The sequence below is a fragment of the Gracilinanus agilis genome, chromosome 1 (assembly GCF_016433145.1).
Source record: "Gracilinanus agilis isolate LMUSP501 chromosome 1, AgileGrace, whole genome shotgun sequence".
NCBI lineage: Eukaryota > Metazoa > Chordata > Mammalia > Didelphimorphia > Didelphidae > Gracilinanus > Gracilinanus agilis.
In genome coordinates this window covers 708033107-708050249 of record NC_058130.1, presented here as the reverse complement: position 1 = coordinate 708050249, position 17143 = coordinate 708033107, and the positions used below count along the sequence as shown (strand labels likewise).

The 17143-nt window shown below is 45.7% G+C and overlaps 1 protein-coding gene across 1 annotated transcript; it reads right to left on the bottom strand.

Annotated features, from left to right (window-relative positions):
• Nucleotides 1-9591: 9591 nt before the first annotated feature.
• RDH8 (retinol dehydrogenase 8) lies at nt 9592-15396 on the bottom strand. The gene is made up of 6 exons (XM_044658371.1): nt 15276-15396; nt 13182-13343; nt 11559-11738; nt 10697-10790; nt 10056-10239; nt 9592-9816 (listed from the first exon to the last, which is right to left on the bottom strand). Exons 1-6 carry the CDS (start codon nt 15394-15396, stop codon nt 9592-9594), a joined length of 966 nt encoding a protein of 321 aa, XP_044514306.1.
• Between the last annotated feature and the right edge of the window lie 1747 nt (nt 15397-17143).

Genomic DNA, 17143 nt, shown 5'->3' with positions numbered 1-17143 from the left:
CAAGGTAGAAGAGAAAGGGAGCAGCTAGGTGGTTCAGTGGATTGAGAATCAGACATAGAGATGGGAGGTTCTGGTTTCAAATCTGGCCTCAAACACTTCTTAGATGTGTGACCCTGGGCAAGTCACTTAACCCCCACTGCCTAGCCCTTACCACTTTTCTGCCTTGGAATGAATACTTAGTATTAAATCCAAGACGGAAGCTAAGGGTTTAAAAAAAAAGATAGGAAAATATATGTTATCTGAGGCCATCAGGATTTAGGGCAAGAAGATACTTTAAAGATATTTTTCATCCCACCAATTTCTTAAGTGCTTTCTATGTGCTACACCCTGGACCTAAAAGGAAGGACCCAGCAGAGCCAAGATCTCAAGTCCTCTGGTTCCAAAACAAGAGCTTTCCCCACTTATCTGCCTTGCTGCCAAACAGCTCTTCAACTAAATTTAATTCATTTTAACAAATACAGATTAAACACCGGACCCTTGTTCCTCTCCCTTACTCCTCTTTCTCAAGTGCATTCCTATTTCATTCTTAAATTGTTGAGTACAAAATCAAGTGATTTTAGGATTAGAGGATTTAAATCTAGAAGGAGCCTTGGGTATTTAAGCTGCCTCGCTTTTCAGTTGGGGGAAACTAAGGCCTTGAGAAGGGGAAGGAATCTGTTCATGATTACACAAGCATTAAACATCAGAGCCAGGGCTCAACCTCAGGGATAGGAAGACCGACAGATATTTCCTAGGAAAGTGTACCTGTGCCCCCCAGTTACACGTGCTCATCCTTGCTACCCCTGTGCCTCTCTTGGAGGTGCCAAGGCTCGCTAATTGGAAAGGTCCATTTCCTAGGCAAAGTCTAGCTTCAACTAAGATTTGTTCCTGTCTGAACATAATCAAATGCAGAGTGAATTTTTCTTTCCCAGCACATGTTCTCAGACTTGAACCGGAGGATACCTTTATACTGAGAGTCTAGATTTTCCAAGATCAAAAGCATTTCTGCAATGTCACCCCCCCCCTTTTTAAAACTCTTCCCTTCTATCTTAGAATCAATACCCTTTATTGGTTTCAAGGCAGAAGAGTGGTAAGGGCTAGGCAATGGGGGTCAAATGACTTGCCCAGGGTCACACAACTAGGACGTATATAAAGCTAGATTTGAACCCAGGACTTTCTATCTTCAGGCCTGGCTCTCATTCCACTGAGCCACCTAGTGGCTACAATATCCTTTCATTTCTATGGTCCCTAAAAAAAATACTTGTGGGAGAAACAAAAAAAAAAAAATGAGCTACCAGAACATAAGAAGATAAGATGGCCAGGTAGGGTTTTCTAGTTCCTTTATCCTTTGAGGAAAGCTTCCTGTCCATCATTTTGGGGGGAAGGAGGCAGAGAGAGCCACTACCTTCAGAGGAACACCATCCTTCCACCATGCACTGATGTTGAGGGTTGAGGCTCAAGTTGCTAGTTGCCACAGCTCTTTCCTGTAGCTTCAGAGAAGCTGAGATGATGCTGAGACCAGATGGCCACTTCTCATGGGCAGTCTGAGCCTCTTCAATGAGGCAATCAGACTCTGAGGCCAGATCTGGAGCAGAAGTGGGGACCCAAGAGAGAGAAGGATGGGAGGACTTTTACCTTTTAGATATCATGGAACCCAGTGGATGGTGTTGTGAGGATTATTTAGGTATTAGTTTATATATAATTAATGTGGACCTAGCAGGAAGGGCTGGAGAATTCCACATGGAATGGGGAAGCAGGAAGAGGCTTGCACTCTCTGAGAAGGACTCCATGGTGGTTGGGACAAGCAGTAACTGATTCCCTGGGAGACCTCAGAGCTAGTGGAGTCACACCCTGATTCCCTGAGATCCTGGAGTGTCGTGAAGGTTGGAAGCAGAGGACATCTCTCCTGCATGACAGCACTGAGTAGGGAGGGATCTGTGATCTGGTGGACAGCTTGCAGACTCCTCTCCCTACTGGGCTGCTTTGGACCATCAGTTCTGGAGGAGTTGGTTCCTGGCACCCTGAAAACATCTCGGGACTCTACTGTGAGGATTCCCACTCCAGTACCGTTATTCCCTGGGCCCTGCCTGGCTTAGGTCTTAGATTAGTGTAGATAAGTCCCTCCCTTGACCCTGTGGTTTGCCCTTAGCTTGTAAGTATAGAATCCCTTATTCCCATCCTTTATTATCGTTTTCCTCAATTAAACTGTTATAAACCTTTGCCTTTGCCTGCTGGTTCCATAAGTCCTTGCCTAGGTGGGCTGAGTGACTGTTGGAGCCTAACTGCCATTTCAGTAACTGTTACCTCCTAGCAGTTAAACTTGGTCTCCCTACCTTGTTGGGTCCTGTTCATCTGTCATTCCTGACTCTCTCACCCCAGTGTGAACCCACAAATAATAATAGTAACATCCCTGGTAACCCTCCATTACAATGGGGAGACAAAGACAAGAAATCTGACTTCTCTCCCTAAGCTTTCCTGGATTTCCTCACTTATCTTTTTAGGTGTGGAGCTTTGGACACACACACCTCCATCCTTATTCCCTTTCTATAATCTTCACCCAAGTGTTGTTTGAAAATATACATAGGAGTTAGCTAGCTAGCTGGCTTAATGGATTGAGAGCCAGGAGGTCCTGGGTTCAAATTTGAACATAAGCCTTTCCTAGCTGTGGGACCCTGGGCAAGTCACTTGACCCCAATTGCTAGCCCTTACTACTCTTTTGCTTTGAAATCAATACTTAATATTGATTCTAAGATAAGGTAAGGGTTTAAAAAAATCCACATGACTGCATCCGAGTGGAGATCAGGAGAAATTTAGGGGAACAACTATGTCTTCATATCGGAGTGGTTACTAATTTTTTTTCTTTCTTTCCCCTCATGTCTGGAATGTTCTCCTTCCCAACTGCCAACTCATGGAATCCTTGGCTTCCTTTTAGATTCAGATTAAGGATGTCAGAGGGCATGAGGAACTATTGCTTTTTTGATATCTCTCCAGGCTTGAAATAGCTTCAATATAGATTAATTATATATTAAATAAAAGATTTTTCTGCAAAAAAAGGTTTAAGTATCATTTTCTGTAGGAGATTCTTTCTGGTTCTTCTAGCTGCTAGAATTATCCCCATTAAGGTTACCTTTTACCTCCTCTGTATTCACACAGAAGAGCAGCAAGCGCTAGAAAGTTGGGATTAAGCAATTTGCCCAGGGTCATACAGCTAAGATGTGTCTGAGGTCAGATTTGAACCCAGGTCCTCCCAACTCTAGACTCTCCTGGCACTCTTTCTATTGTGCTACCTACCTGCCTACTATCCCCATTAATGTTGCCTTCCATCTCTTTTCTATTCATAGTATATGTTCTCATTTTTATATGTTATCCCCCCAAATAGAATGTAAACTCCTGAGGATATCTAGGTGGCTCAGTGGATTGAGATCCCAGGCCTAGAGACAGGAGATCCTGGATTCAAATCTCACCTCAGACATTTCCTAGCTGTGTGATCCTGGGCAAGTCACTTGACTCCCATTGCCTAGCTCTTCTTACCTTGGAACCAATAGATAGCATTGATTCTAAAATGAAAGGTAAGGCTTTAAAAATATTTTAAAAGAACCTAAGCTTCTTAAGGGAAAAACTACTTTTACATTTTCCTTGTATCCCCAGTGCTTATCACAACAAGCATTTAATAAGTGTTTGTTGATTGATTTTTGTGATGTCTTATAAACTATGAGCCTATAGTATGGTGACTTATCAGCTTCTATGAATGATGATTGAGGGGATGTTGATTAAGAGACAGAAAATTCCAGGTGAAGGATAGGGGTGAAGCCACACATTTACTACTTTAAATGATTCTTTGTAGGATTCTATATCAGTCTTTACTTTAGATTCGGTCCCTGGGTAGTATGGGTTTTAACTTGTCACTCCGCTCAGAGCCACACAGGAGAGCAGTAGGGGATTTTCTAAAACACATACAATCTCCATTTCCTCTGATTTGACTACTTGGCTGATGCCTTGAGTTTAGTGCCATGTGGTGACCAATTCCGACACTAAATTCTCTCATGTGATAATTACTGTAGGCTTATAAGGAAGGCAGCATGAAAGGGGATTTGGGTTGCAATTCTGCAGGACCCCCAAATATCCCACATGGGAAACTTACTGGGTTACATAGAGCTGATAGATTGTTTTACTGTAACACTAACTGTGGGTGTTCCCCAGGGGTCTGTCCTGGTACCTCTTTTTTTTTCTCTGTCTGTGCTACCTCACAGAGTATCCTTACAGTTTTCATGGGTTCAATTCTCATCTCTATGTAGAGGATTATCAGATAGAGCCCTCCTAAGCTCCTGAACCACGTCACTATTTTTTTAAATCCTTACCTTCCATCTTAGTATCAATATTGTGCAGTGATTCCAATGCAGAAGAGCAGTAAGGGCCAGGCAGTTGTAGTTAAGTGACCTGCCCAGGGTCACACAGCTAGGAAGTGTCTGAGGTCAGATTCAAACTCAATCTCTAGCCTAACTCTCAATCCACTGAGCCTCCTAGCTGCCCCCTGACAACTGCCCTTTGATAACATATTAAACTGAGTGTCCCATAAGCATCTGAAACTCAATATGTCAAAAACAGAATTCATTAGCTTTCCTTCCAATCCTTCCTCTCTTCCTAACTTCCCTTTTATTGTTGAGGGCACTGCTATCCTCTCAGGCACTCAGGCTCTCCACCTCAGGATAATCTTTCCTTACTCACCCCACATATCCAGTCTATTGCTAAACCTTTGGCATTGCCATCATCCAATGTATCTTTGTCTATCTGTCTATCTATTTGTTTTTCAGTCTGTCTTTCCATCCATCTTTCTGTCTGTCTATCAATCCATCCATCTGTCCATCCATCCATCCATTCATCCGTCCATCTGTCTATCTCTCTCTTTATCTATCCATCCATCTGTCTGTCTTTCTTTCTCTCTCCATCTATCTCTCTATCTCCCTGTCTATTGTAACACAGGGTTTCTTGCATTTGCAATATTACCCAGTTAGCAGAATGGAACTCTGGCCTGGCAGGTGACATCCAGCTGACAGCTGGGCTGGGACTATATAAAACCTTGCAAACCCAACCTTGGGTTCTGATTTCCTTGACCTTACCCAGACACCCAGCTACCCTGGACTTCCCTTTGGGGACCCCTGGAGGTGGAAGGGAGGTTGAAGGGAGGTGGGTTGTGGAACATGGGCAGGACTTAGGTTAGAGTAGCCTAGTGGTTAGGGACATCCCTTGAACAGATCAACAACTTCATTTGTTTAGATGGTGAATCAAATAACATCAGGCCAGTGTCAAGTTATCTCTGGCTGAGGGCTGGTTCCCTCAGCCTGACCTTACCTTCTAGGTCCTTTGCCAACATTTGCCAGCTGCCCCTAGCAACAGCTTCACAAGACCTTAAACCCTCTTACCTCAGTTTTTCCTTTCCAGTTTAAAACAAATCCCTTAGCCTAAATCTGTGAGTTCCTGTATTTCCTTCAATATCACCAAGGCTAAAGAGACTGAGGAGAGGAGAGAATATTAAGAAGTTGAGTTTACTGAGAAGTGGAAGCCAAGCCTCCATTGTAACCAGGAAGTTGAGCCCCATTTCTTGTTGGGTTCTGCTCTCACCCAATAGGAAGGCAGTTACTTAAGCAGGGAGAGGCCACCCACTCAACACCTTAAGGGAGCCTTCAGTGAGCAGTGGAGATTGACTGGGCACCACAGCTGAGGCTGCTCATCACTAATAGCTCCAAATCTCCTGCTAGTTTAGTTACAGGCACCCAGGCCCTTGGTGACTCACACACAACAGCATCATATTATCCATCACATTATCTTCCATTACACTATCTATCTATATCTACATCTACATCTATATCTATATCTATCTATTATCTATCTATCTCCATCTCTCTATCTCTCTATTCATCTATCTCTCTATCCATCTATCTCTCTATCTCCTTGTCTATCTATCTATCTATCTATCTATCTATCTATCTATCATCTATATCTATCTATTCATCTATCTCTATCTTTCTATCTATAGCTATCTATCTCTATCTCTTTATCCATCTATCTCTCTATCTCCCTGTCTATCTCTCTCTCTATCTATTCATCTATCTCTCTATCTCCCTATCTCTCTCTCTCTTTATCTATCTATCTATCTATCTATCTATCTATCTATCTATCTATCATTCATCTATCCGTTTCTTTCCACTTATCATTTCAACTATTGCAATAGGTTTCTGGTTGGTCTACTTTTCCCCAAGTCTCTCCCCACTTTAATCTATCTTCCATTCAGTTGCAAAAGTGATTTTCCTAAAGTCTGACTATGTTAACCCCTCCTCCCCTCTCCCACCAACTCAGCAAACTCCAGTGGCTCCCTATTATCTCCAAGATTAAATATATATAATGGAGACTGTATATTAGCTAAATCCCTAATACATATGCAATGCTCTATTTGGCATCTAAAGCCTTTCATGTCCCGGCCCTTCCTAACTTTCCACCTTTCATACACTTCATTCTCCCCCTCTATGATTTCAAGAATACTGATCTAATTGTGGCTCATCCCACGTGACACTCCAACTCCTATGTTTATACACCTTCACAGCTGGAAACCTACACTTGGAATGCTTGCACATGTGACTACTTTTTAGCTTTTCTGACTTCCTTCAATATAGCTCAGATTCTACCTTCCTCCGGAAGCTTTTCCTGGTCCTCAATCCTGCTTCTCCCAGTGCTTTCTCTCCAAAATTATCTCTAACTTTTCTTGCATAGATCTTGCTTGTATGGTTTGCCTCTTGCCTTACCCATTAGATCAAGAGATTTCTGAGGATGGGGACTATTTTTTCCCTTTTCTTATATCCCCTGAACTTAGTGCAGGGCCTGGTCCTATTTAGCACTTAATAAGTGCTGGAGCAGCTAGGTGGTTCAGTGGATATACCTGGAGTTAAGAGGACCTAAGTTCAAATCCAATCTCATGTACTTAGAGAAGAGGACAGTGAACAGACAGGGCCTGAGTCTTAGCTGAGGGAGAGTGGTCAGAGACAGAGAAAGCTCAGTCAGTGTGTGTATTTGGGAAACTGAGAGACAGAGACAGACTCTTCTAGGGTCAGGAAAGGGCAGAGAGCCTTATGACCCAGGGGCTGTTGAAGATGTATAATAATAATAATAATAGTAATAATAACTAGCATTTTAAAATGCTTTAAAGGGGGTAGCTGAGTGGCTCAGTGGATTGGGAGCCAGGCCTAGAGAGGAGGGGTTGTAGGTTCAAATCTGGCCTCAGACACTTCCTAGCTCTGTGACCCTGGGCAAGTCACTTAACCCCCATTGCTGAGCCCTTACCATTCTTCTGCCTTGGAATACACAGTATTGATTCTAAGATGGAAGGTAATGGTTAAATAAATAAATAAAATGCTTTAAGGTTTGTAAACTACTCTTCATATTATTTCATTTGATTCTCACAAAAACCGTGGGAGGCAGATGCTATTATTACCCTCATTTTGTAGATGAGGAAACTGAAGCCAAAAGAAATAAAGAGACTTTTCCAGTGAAAAATAATTGGTAAGACAGGATTCAGACTCAGGTCTTTGTGATTCCAAGTCCAGTGCTCTAGCCACTATGCCACTATGCCCCATAACTGTCTACCTGAACCAAAGCAGACTGGCCTCTGTGACTCTGCTGTATCCTCAGTACTCCCAGATAGAGTCACCTCTAGGAATTTTGGGAACAAATACCGCAAACTGCACCTGAAATAAGTGGGGTGAAGCAATCTCTCAGGTGAGCAGGGGTGAGAGAGATGCTAGAGCCAGATGGAGGCTGATGCTAGGGAAGTCACTATTTTGGGTATGTATGAGTGTGTGTATGTGAACATTTACTGGCAGGATTCCTGGGAAAACATGTCAGAAGATACAACATGGGTGCGCAGTGAGATTGTGCAGTATGATTTTCTGGGGCCCCTGAGCCACAAAGGAATATGTTGGGGACATTAAAGAGATCCCATGGTGCCCGTCAGACCTCAGGTTTCCCCCTGTGATTGGCCAGGAAGTAAGTGCTGTCCCTCACCATGTGGGGGCCTCACCATCTGGCACAATGTAAGATGGTCCTTTTTCCTTTCTTTGTCTCCTAGATAGTTGGCTTGTTTGACAGCCTTTCTCCACCTATGGCCTCTGTGAGCATGTGCTCCCCTGGGAAAGGCAAAGCTAAGAGCTCAGATCTGGTTTTTTTAAATTCTTGCCTTCAATTTTAGAATCAATACTGTGTATTTATCCCAGGGCAGAAGACCAGTAAAAACTAAATAATGGGGGTTAAGTGACTTGCCCGGGGTCATATAGCTAGGATGTATCTGAGGTCACATTTGAACCCAGAACCTCCCATTTCCGGGCCTCATTTTCAATCCACTGAGCCAGCTAGCTACCCCGAAGAGAGCTCAGATCTTAAAAGGAACAACCCTCTTTACCAGGAATTGAGAATGGCTTGTCAGCCATTCAAGAGTTGTATTTTAAAAAACAATTTTTCAATTTTATTCAATAAATATCTTTTATTTTATAATAGGAAGGTGCAGTCACTTGTAGTTGGGAAGGAGATGAGGAAGCCGATGGCACGGGGGCTGAGAAATTTTGATAAACTTTTGAATCATTGTTGATAATCTTCAAATTTTCTGCTCTAGCTGATATGAAACCCGGGCTATTCCTAAGGGACTCAGAGCCTAGAGAATCCAGACCTGTCTGATACTTCTTGTGCAGAGAACCAGCCAGGCAGGAAATCTATATTCACTAACACGCTCGCAGATCTTTCGGGATCCTGGGACAAGCTCAGCTCTTGGTGGCATATGCATAGATTGTGGCCTCTCCGTCTCTCTCTCTCTCTCCTCTTGCGTCCACAGAAGGCAGATGTCCCTGGGCAGAGGAAACACTCCATATCTTAGAGCTCAGAGAGTTAGACTTCCAATTCTGGCATCAAAAGAACAAGGCAGCTTGCCAGATGTTTTCACACATGTTCATCCAAATAAATCTCGCCACAAAAGCACCTGGAGAACTCGATCTTTGTCCACACAACCGTTTGGATGAGTTGTGACGTACGTGAAGCTTTTCCCACTTCGTAGCTGAGATCTCCTCCACCTGCTGTGTCGAAATCTAAACAGAGATAAACTTGGATGGACAACGCTCTACGGCTGAAATCTCCACTCGAGTCTCCAATTTCTGAAAGTCGTAAAACAGCCCTAGCCTTCTCATCAGATGACTCAGGATAACAGATGAGCAGACACGTTTTCTGTAAACCATATAAATAATTTGTCTTCCACATACATGGATTACTTTGTAATCAGTTGTGTGGAGAAGCTGATGTAAGCTACAAAATACAAATTCGCTCTCCAATTGTTATTAAATCTGTAGTAAAGTGTTTCACTTGGGGGAGGGTTGAAGTTAGGGTCTGGCTTCTACCAAGACTGGAGCCCAGGAATAACACCCCCCCCCCAACCCAGGGAGGGGATAATGAAATCAGGGTGGGGAGGTTCCCCTCTTGAAAAGATTAAGAGGGAGAGATGTGATGGTGGCTCACTTATATCCCTCAATACTCGTGCAACTTCCTCAGCCACACTCTCCTCTCCACGTGGTTCTGTCCCCCTCACATAGGGGAGACCTTGGGCCGGAGGCAGTTCCCAGAGAGGAAGCGGAGACAACAGAGGCTGAGCCGGAAAAGGCGTTGGCCTCGGAAGAGGAGCCGGTAGGAGGTGCGGACAGAGAGGTCTCCAGAAGGGTCAGCGTATTTCAGGGCAATCAGGGGCGTGTAGCGGGCATTGGTCTGATAGCGAAGGGGTGGTTGCGTGGAGTCAATCACCTGGACGATGGCCTGGAAAGAGGAGGCTCTTGACTCTTAGACTCAGACTTCCTGAGCCTTCAAAGAGGCAAGACTGAGGGACAAACAGAAGCCTAAGGAATAGGCAAGAAAGGAGGGAATTGGGGATCGGGAGCCTTAGTGGGGTCAGAAGTGATGGTGGAAGGCACGGCCAGCCCCATCCTAAGGGAGGCCCGGCTCCATGGCTTCACTGGTGAAATGGGAGAGGAAGATCCATCCCCCTATCATCTCACCTGGGCAACATCCTCAGGGCTCTGGCCTAGAGTCTGGAAAATCTCCTTTGAGGCTGGGAGGTAAACATTTAGGAAGTAGTTCAAGGTGTCAGGATCAGTGCCAGGAAAATCAGCCTTGGAGACCTGGTCCATTAACTTGGTCTCAAAATCCGTGTTCACTGGCCCCGGTTCCACTAAGGACACACTGGGTAGGGGGGAATGGAGAGGAATGAAGGACCCTCATTTTTCCAGTGACTGACTGCTCCCAGGATTCATCTTGGGATTCTAATTGTGGGTAATCAACTCATTGAAGCAGAGGCCCCAGGAAAACACTCTCTACCCTCAAAGACCTTTCGGGGTCCCTCCTCACCTCAGACTCTGCCCTTTAGAAACTAGACCCTCTTCCTACTCCTCCCTCAGGACACCCTCTCAGATCTTAGGCCTCTCTTTCTGCCATCACTATCCTGCCCTTGGAGCCCAGACCTTTCTACCTCCTCGAAGCTCAGGCCCTGCTCTCCCTTCAGGACTCTCTCCTGCCATCACAGAGCAGACCCTCCTTCTCCCTAGACCCTCTCCTCCTCAGGTTCCGGATTTGCCTCCCTCTCTCCCCTCAGGTCCTCCATGCAGAGTTCAGATCCCCAGAATGTCCCACCCCATCTTACAAGATATTGAATTGTAGAAGCTGCACAGCCAGACTCTCACAGAACCCCTCCAAGGCAAACTTTGAGGCTGAGTAGATATCATTGAATATGACACCTGGAAAGGCAGGCATGGCAGGATGGGAGTAGATTCAGGTTCTGGGTTGTCTAGGAGAGCCCACACCCCAACCTTGCCCCCTGACCTGGGAGTATCTAAGTCAGTGGTTCCCAAACTTTTTTGGCCTACCACCCCCTTTCCAGAAAAAAATATTACTTAGTGCCCCTGGAAATGAATTTTAAAAAAATTTAATAGCAATTAATAGGAAAGATAAATGCACCTGTGGCCATCACCGCTCCCCTGGATCACTGCAGCACCCACCAGGGGGCGGTGGTGCCCACTTTGGGAATCACTGATCTAAGTGGACCACCATTTCCTCTCTCAGAATTGGGGACTCTTAGGTAGGCAAAGTCCATAGATGGGATTTGATAAAAGGAAGAGACAGAGTTAGAGCAGGGGATCAGAATGAAGCCAGATCCTCCCTATCTTTTTTTTTTTTTTTTAACCCTTATCTTCCATCTTGGAGTCAATACTGTGTATTAGTTCCAAGGCAAAAGAGCAGTAAGGGCTAGGCAATGAGGGTCAAGTGATTTTCCCAGGGTCACATAGCTAGGAAATGTCTGAGACCAGATTTGAATCCAGGACTTCCCATCTCTAGGCCTGACTCTCAATCCACTAAGCCCCACAGCTGCCTCCCAGATCCTCCCTTTCAGGAGGGTGACCCAGGAGAAGGAGAAGGATGTGGGTAGAGGGAGATATTGAATGAATGGATCTGAGTGGGCTGTCTTCCCGTTCAAGAACAGGATCCCAGAGGTAGAGGAGTCTTACCCTGTAGTCCCATGACACTGCTGATCACCAGGATGTGGCCCCTACGTCTCTGCTTCATGCTGGGCAGCACAGCCTTGACCAGCTGGACTGCCCCAAAGAAGTTGGTATCAAAGACCTTCCTGATGTCTGCCATTTTGAGGCTCTCCACTGGCCCTACAAGTCCCAAACCTGCATTGCTCACTGGAGAGAGTAGAGAGGGGCAATATCAAGGAACAATTAGAATGAGCCCATGCCATGCCCTCCTTAATCTTAGACAGCTCAAGCTTGAGCCCTAGCCCCAGCCCCTACCATGTTGATGGTAGCTCAATTTGGGATTGAAGAAGAACCCCGGTTATCTCAATCTATCTCAGGAGAGACTGAGCTCAGACCTGGGGAAGGTGTTACTGCTGCCTGGAGATGGCATCAGGGAGGCAGAGGAGTCATAAGAACAGAAGAAAGAGTTAAGATCAGTTAGGCTAACACTCCCATTTTACAGAAGAAAACTGAGGTCAATATTTCAGTATATATGCTACTGAAGTGAGCACCGAGCTTGATAAAAGAGAAGTTACTTGCCCAAGGTCACACAACTTGTCAGTGGTAGAGCAGGGCCTAGAACCTTGTCTTTCCAACTCCTAGTCTATGGCTCTAAGAAGCTGGTAGTATAACATGACTTTGAGTTGGAAGGGCTCTAGCATCCTTCTAGCCCAAGGTTTCTTTGCCTTTTTTGATGTCGTGGACCTCTTAAGCAGTCTGATGGAGCCTATGGATTCCTTTTCAGAATCATATTTTTACATGCACAAAACACATCATATTACAAAGATAACCAAATATATTGAAATAAAGATATCATTTTTTTCTGCTCCAAGGTCATGAATCCTCAGAAATCTATCCACAGACCCCTTGGAAGGGGGTGTCCATGGATCTGAGGTTATGAAGATCCCCTGATCTACAGCACAATGGAATTAACCAAAATCCCAGAGGACTCATGATGAAACATGCTACCTTATCTTCAAATAGAAAGGTGATAGACTTAGAATCTGGATTGAAATACATTTTTTTGGATGTGGCTAATGTGGGAATTTGTTTTGCTTAACTAGACATATTAGTAAGGGGTGTTCCCTCCATTTTTTTCTCAATAGCCAGGGAAGATAGAAGGGAAAAATTCAGAACTGGAAAGAAAATGAAATAATTTTTAAAAACAACCTTTACCTTCCATCTTAGAATCTATACCATGTATGGATTGGTTCTAAGACAGAAGAGTGGTAAGGGTTGGGAATGGTATATAAGTGACTTGCCTAGGGTCACAAAACTAGGAAATGTCTGAGGCCAGATTTGAACCCAAGAGTTCCCCCCCTCTAGGCCTGGCTCTCAATCCATTGAGTCACTCTGCTGGAAAATAATTTTTTAAAAAAGAACCCTCGATTTACTTTAACACCCCCACTTTATAGATGGAAAAACTAAGGCCAATAGAAAAGAAATGGCTTGCCTTAGATCACACAGGGAGAAGTAAGTGATGGCCAGAATATTCTAAGTTATCAGATTCAAATCCAACCATCTTTCCAACACAGAGGCTCCCCCTTCACCTGGACTGGAGGTGGCCTGGCTGACCCTGAGGCAGGCCAGGCTGAAGATGATCTGTCTCACCTAGCACATCCAGATTCCTTCCCTCAATGCTGTTTAGGCAGGCAGACACGGAGTCCTCACTGCAGACATCCATCTGTGCCACAGTCAAAGTCCGGCCCAGAGCCTCACCAGCTGCGGCCTCCAGTTTCTCCTTTTTCCCCAAGTCCCGCATGGTGGCAATCACTACACTGGCCAAGAACACCAGACTGAGGTGAGGTAGGGGAACAGCACACAGTCTCTGGCCCCCTACTTCCCAGCTCCGATGGAACTGTTCCAATTGCCTCTGGCCCCTGTGACTTGGTGTGCATATACATGTGTGTACACATGTGCATCTATGTATCTGAGGTCAAATGGTTGGAGTTTAATAAGTGATTCACATGTGTGTCGTATGTGCGCTCCATGCCTATGAACATGTAGCCCTGGGATCAGAGAGTGGAAGGTACATGACAGGAAGGCAGACTTTGGCTCAGTAAAAGGAAAAATCTTCCACACAGAGCTATTCAAAAAAAGTGATGGGTTATCTTGGGAGGTAGTGAGTTTCCCAGGCACTGAAGATCTAGTTGTGTGAAGAAAATCATTGAGTGGAGATCACCATGCAGGGGGTGGGGTGGACATCCCCCACCCTGCCCCCTGCATTGTCCCCCCTGGGTAAAATAGAAAGCCACAGTTGGCTCCTGAGATGTGATATGTGAGAGTCAGTGGGTGGAGAAAAAGTTTGATAAACTGAGGCAAAAGCAGATTTGGATCTCTTCTCTTCCATGTTTGTTTCTGGCTGGACTTCCCTGTGAGCAGGGCTAGGGGCCCTAATGGAGGCTGCAGAATAGCAAGCTAAATGGGGCAACAAGGAAAGTAGCCTATATAGCTCTCCTATTTTCCCATCTTTTCCCCTACTACTTTTGATTTAATAAAATGATTAATTTATGTCTCATAATTTTCCCTCTTACAAAGTGAAGGCCAAATGAACACTTGCTGGGTCTGTTTTGGAGATTACATTTCACTTGGAGATTATATAAGATGACTTCTAAGGTTCCTTCCCGTTCAGAGATTTAGAGCTGGATGGTGATGGCCCCTTGTTCTACAAGGGAGGAAACAGAGGCATATAGAGAGATTGAGTGACTCGCTCAGAGTCCCACAGATAATAAATGCATGAGGCTGGATTTGAACCCAGATCTTTTTTACTCTCCATCTTATGCCCTATCCTCTACACTAAACCGCCTCTTTTCTGAGAATCTGTGTGTCTACTGTGTGAAGGAAGCTTGGCCCAGGAGGAGAAGGGAGGAAGTTCTAACTAGTTTGGCAGAAATCCAACTGGGGCCTCAAGTCCTCCCCTCCTTCCCCTTACCAAAAATCTCCTCTTGAGTAATAGTGTCTTTGCCCACACCAACTCTTGATCCCTCTGGGTCCTGATGATTTGTGTGTAGGGGAGAGAGGGTGAGGTTAGTCTGGGGAGCCAGGGCTTGTGGGATCATCAGATCTAGTGGCAGTAATGGGGGGAGCTACCTAGAAGGGGGGCCTCAAAGGCCTCCCCAGACCTCCCCCTCCCCAAGCATATGAAAGATTATGCCCAAGGTTACACTGGGGTAAGAGGCTTAGTTCTGGAGGTATAATCCTAGAAGGAGGGAGGAGGGAGGGAAAGCAGGAAAGAGAAGGGAAATAACTGAAGAGAGGGTAAGGAGTGAAGATGGGGGGGCTCTTCAAATCTGGGATGAGGAAGGTCCCCATGACACATCCTCCTCAATCCTCACTTCCTTGGAAAGTGTAGACAGAATGGATTGAAGTAATGGCAAAAGAGGACAGAGGGTCTGAGTAAATGGTTTGGTCAAAGTGTCCATCCGTAACAACAAATCTCTGTGTTTGTGTCAACCCCTCTGTATCTGTATCTTTGAAAATTGAATTGAATTGTGTTTCTCGGCCTGTGTATTTATTTCTGAGTGTTTGTGTATTTCTGCATGTCTATCGCCATGTGAACATTTGTGTATATACATATGTGTGTGTGTGTGTGTGTGCGTGTGTGTGTGTATATATGGCGTATAGTGTCTGTCTCAGTCTTCCCCCCCCACTAAAATTGGGAGCTCCCCTCTTCCCAAAGCCATCCCTATCCCTTGCCCCACTCACCATGGTATCTCTGTTGAGGGTCCTGAGCTAACTTTACAGCCAGTTGTAGACCAATTCCTGAAGAGCAGCCGGTGATCAGGACAGTCCTGGGGTGTCCTCCTGGGGCCTCCGGTCTTGCCATGTCTAACCCCCTTGAGTCATGTGATCATCCTTGTTTGTCCAGGCATGGCCAAGCCACACCCTCCCTTCCAGGATCACATGATCCCCGTGTAGTGGGGCAGTGTAGGGTTAATGAACCAAAGGCTGGAGGACAGGTAGGGAGAAAGACCCAGGACAGAAGGAAGAGAATAACCAACCACACCTCTTTCAGTCACTAAGCACAGGGGAACACTTGATCCTAATGGAGAAATGTGAATGCTAGGAACAATTGGAATATAATAGAAAAGACTTAATTTTGGCATCCAAAGGTTCTGAATACTAATGGTGGCTTTGCTGTTTGCTCTCAGTGCAACTTTGGGCAGATCTCTTAACATCTCTGGACTCCTGTTTCCTTTGTTTATTAAATTAAATGGGAAGATTAAATGTCCCCTAATGAACTCTTCATCTCTTAATGCTACAGGCTTGTGTTGGTGAACCTATGGCAATTATGCCGGAGAGGGCTGCCCGCTTCCCTCCCCTCTCCATGCTTGGCTCAGGACATTTCTCACCCCACCCTCTACCTCTCCCCAGCAGGGCCTCTTCCCTCCCCTGTCTGGGGTTCGGGGCTCCCATGCAGCAAGAGGTTTGCAATTTGGACACTCGGTCTCTAAAAGGTTCACCATCACTGCTATAGCCTATGATCCTAAGAACTGAGAGATTTGGAAGCCATTCCCATTTTCTCTGTATCGAAGATCTCTGGGAGTCAGTTAGAAACCTGTGTTCCTGGGACGTCTAATCCACTGGAAGGAGGGACTTTAGATTGGGAAGGCTAAAATACAGAGATCAGGTCCGGCAGAGAGACACAAGAGGAGAAGGAATGAGTTGGAAGCCCACTCATAGGGAATGAGGTTAAATATAAAAAGCTATTGACCTGGTATTTACTGAGTCTAGAGATATTTTTGCTAGTCACACAGCTGAGAGAGGTCCCAGAGGACTCTTGTATTATTGCTGGTGATGCATACTGGTGAGCAGGGTTATTTGAGTCCCAACCCCATCATCTGCCACCCCTACTTCAGGCCAGACTCACTCCCCTCCTCTCCGTCCCAGAACAAAAATGCTTTGTTTTTGAAGAGAGAGAGTCATGGAAGAAGGGGTCAAACCTTCCTTCAGGGCTAAGGCTTCTTCTGCCCCCGCAGACAGAGCAGGGATTCCCCCTCCAACTCGCTCTTGTCCCTAGGCGCACCCTCCCTTTTTCTTTTGTACTTCCACAGAGAAGCTTATATATATATGGGCTTATGCTCTCATCACCAGCCCCCCAAGCCCAGACTGAAGAGATTTACAAGCGAGGGTGCGCACGCAAGCACACACGTGTACAGAGATACAGACACAGACACACATGTGCTGAAACCTGCCCAGGGCTGGGCTGGGGCGGTAGAAGGCACAAATGCCTCTAGGTTCTCCTAACTCAAACTCTTAAGGATGGAGGGGGAGGCTTGTGGAATAACCTTGCCCCAGCTCCAAGCCCTCAGAGATTGTCAGTGGGGAATCCAGCCTCTCTAGAACCGGCCAATTAGGTCTCTGGACAAAATTTTCCCAACTCAGACATCCCTCCCGGGAGAGTTCCGAGTGAGCACGCCCCCGCCCCGCCCGGCCCCGCCCTGCCCGGCCCGGCCTAGGATGGGCCCGGGAGTCGGGGTGGGGTGGGGACAGGACAGAACCAAAGGGGGCGGGGGCTCCGCAAGTTTCTGCTCAGAAGTCTTGTAGCAGTTGCCATAAGTTGGAAGTGGGAA

Coding starts and splice junctions, on each gene's coding strand:
- RDH8 (XM_044658371.1), bottom strand. CDS start 15,396: ATGGCAAGACCGGAGGCCCCAGGAGGACACCCCAGGACTGTCCTGATC. Junction 13,344..15,275: donor CCCTCAACAGAGATACCATG/GTGAGTGGGGCA, acceptor TGGCCAGTGTAG/TGATTGCCACCATGCGGGAC. Junction 9,817..10,055: donor GCCCTGAGGATGTTGCCCAG/GTGAGATGATAG, acceptor TCCTCTTTCCAG/GCCATCGTCCAGGTGATTGA.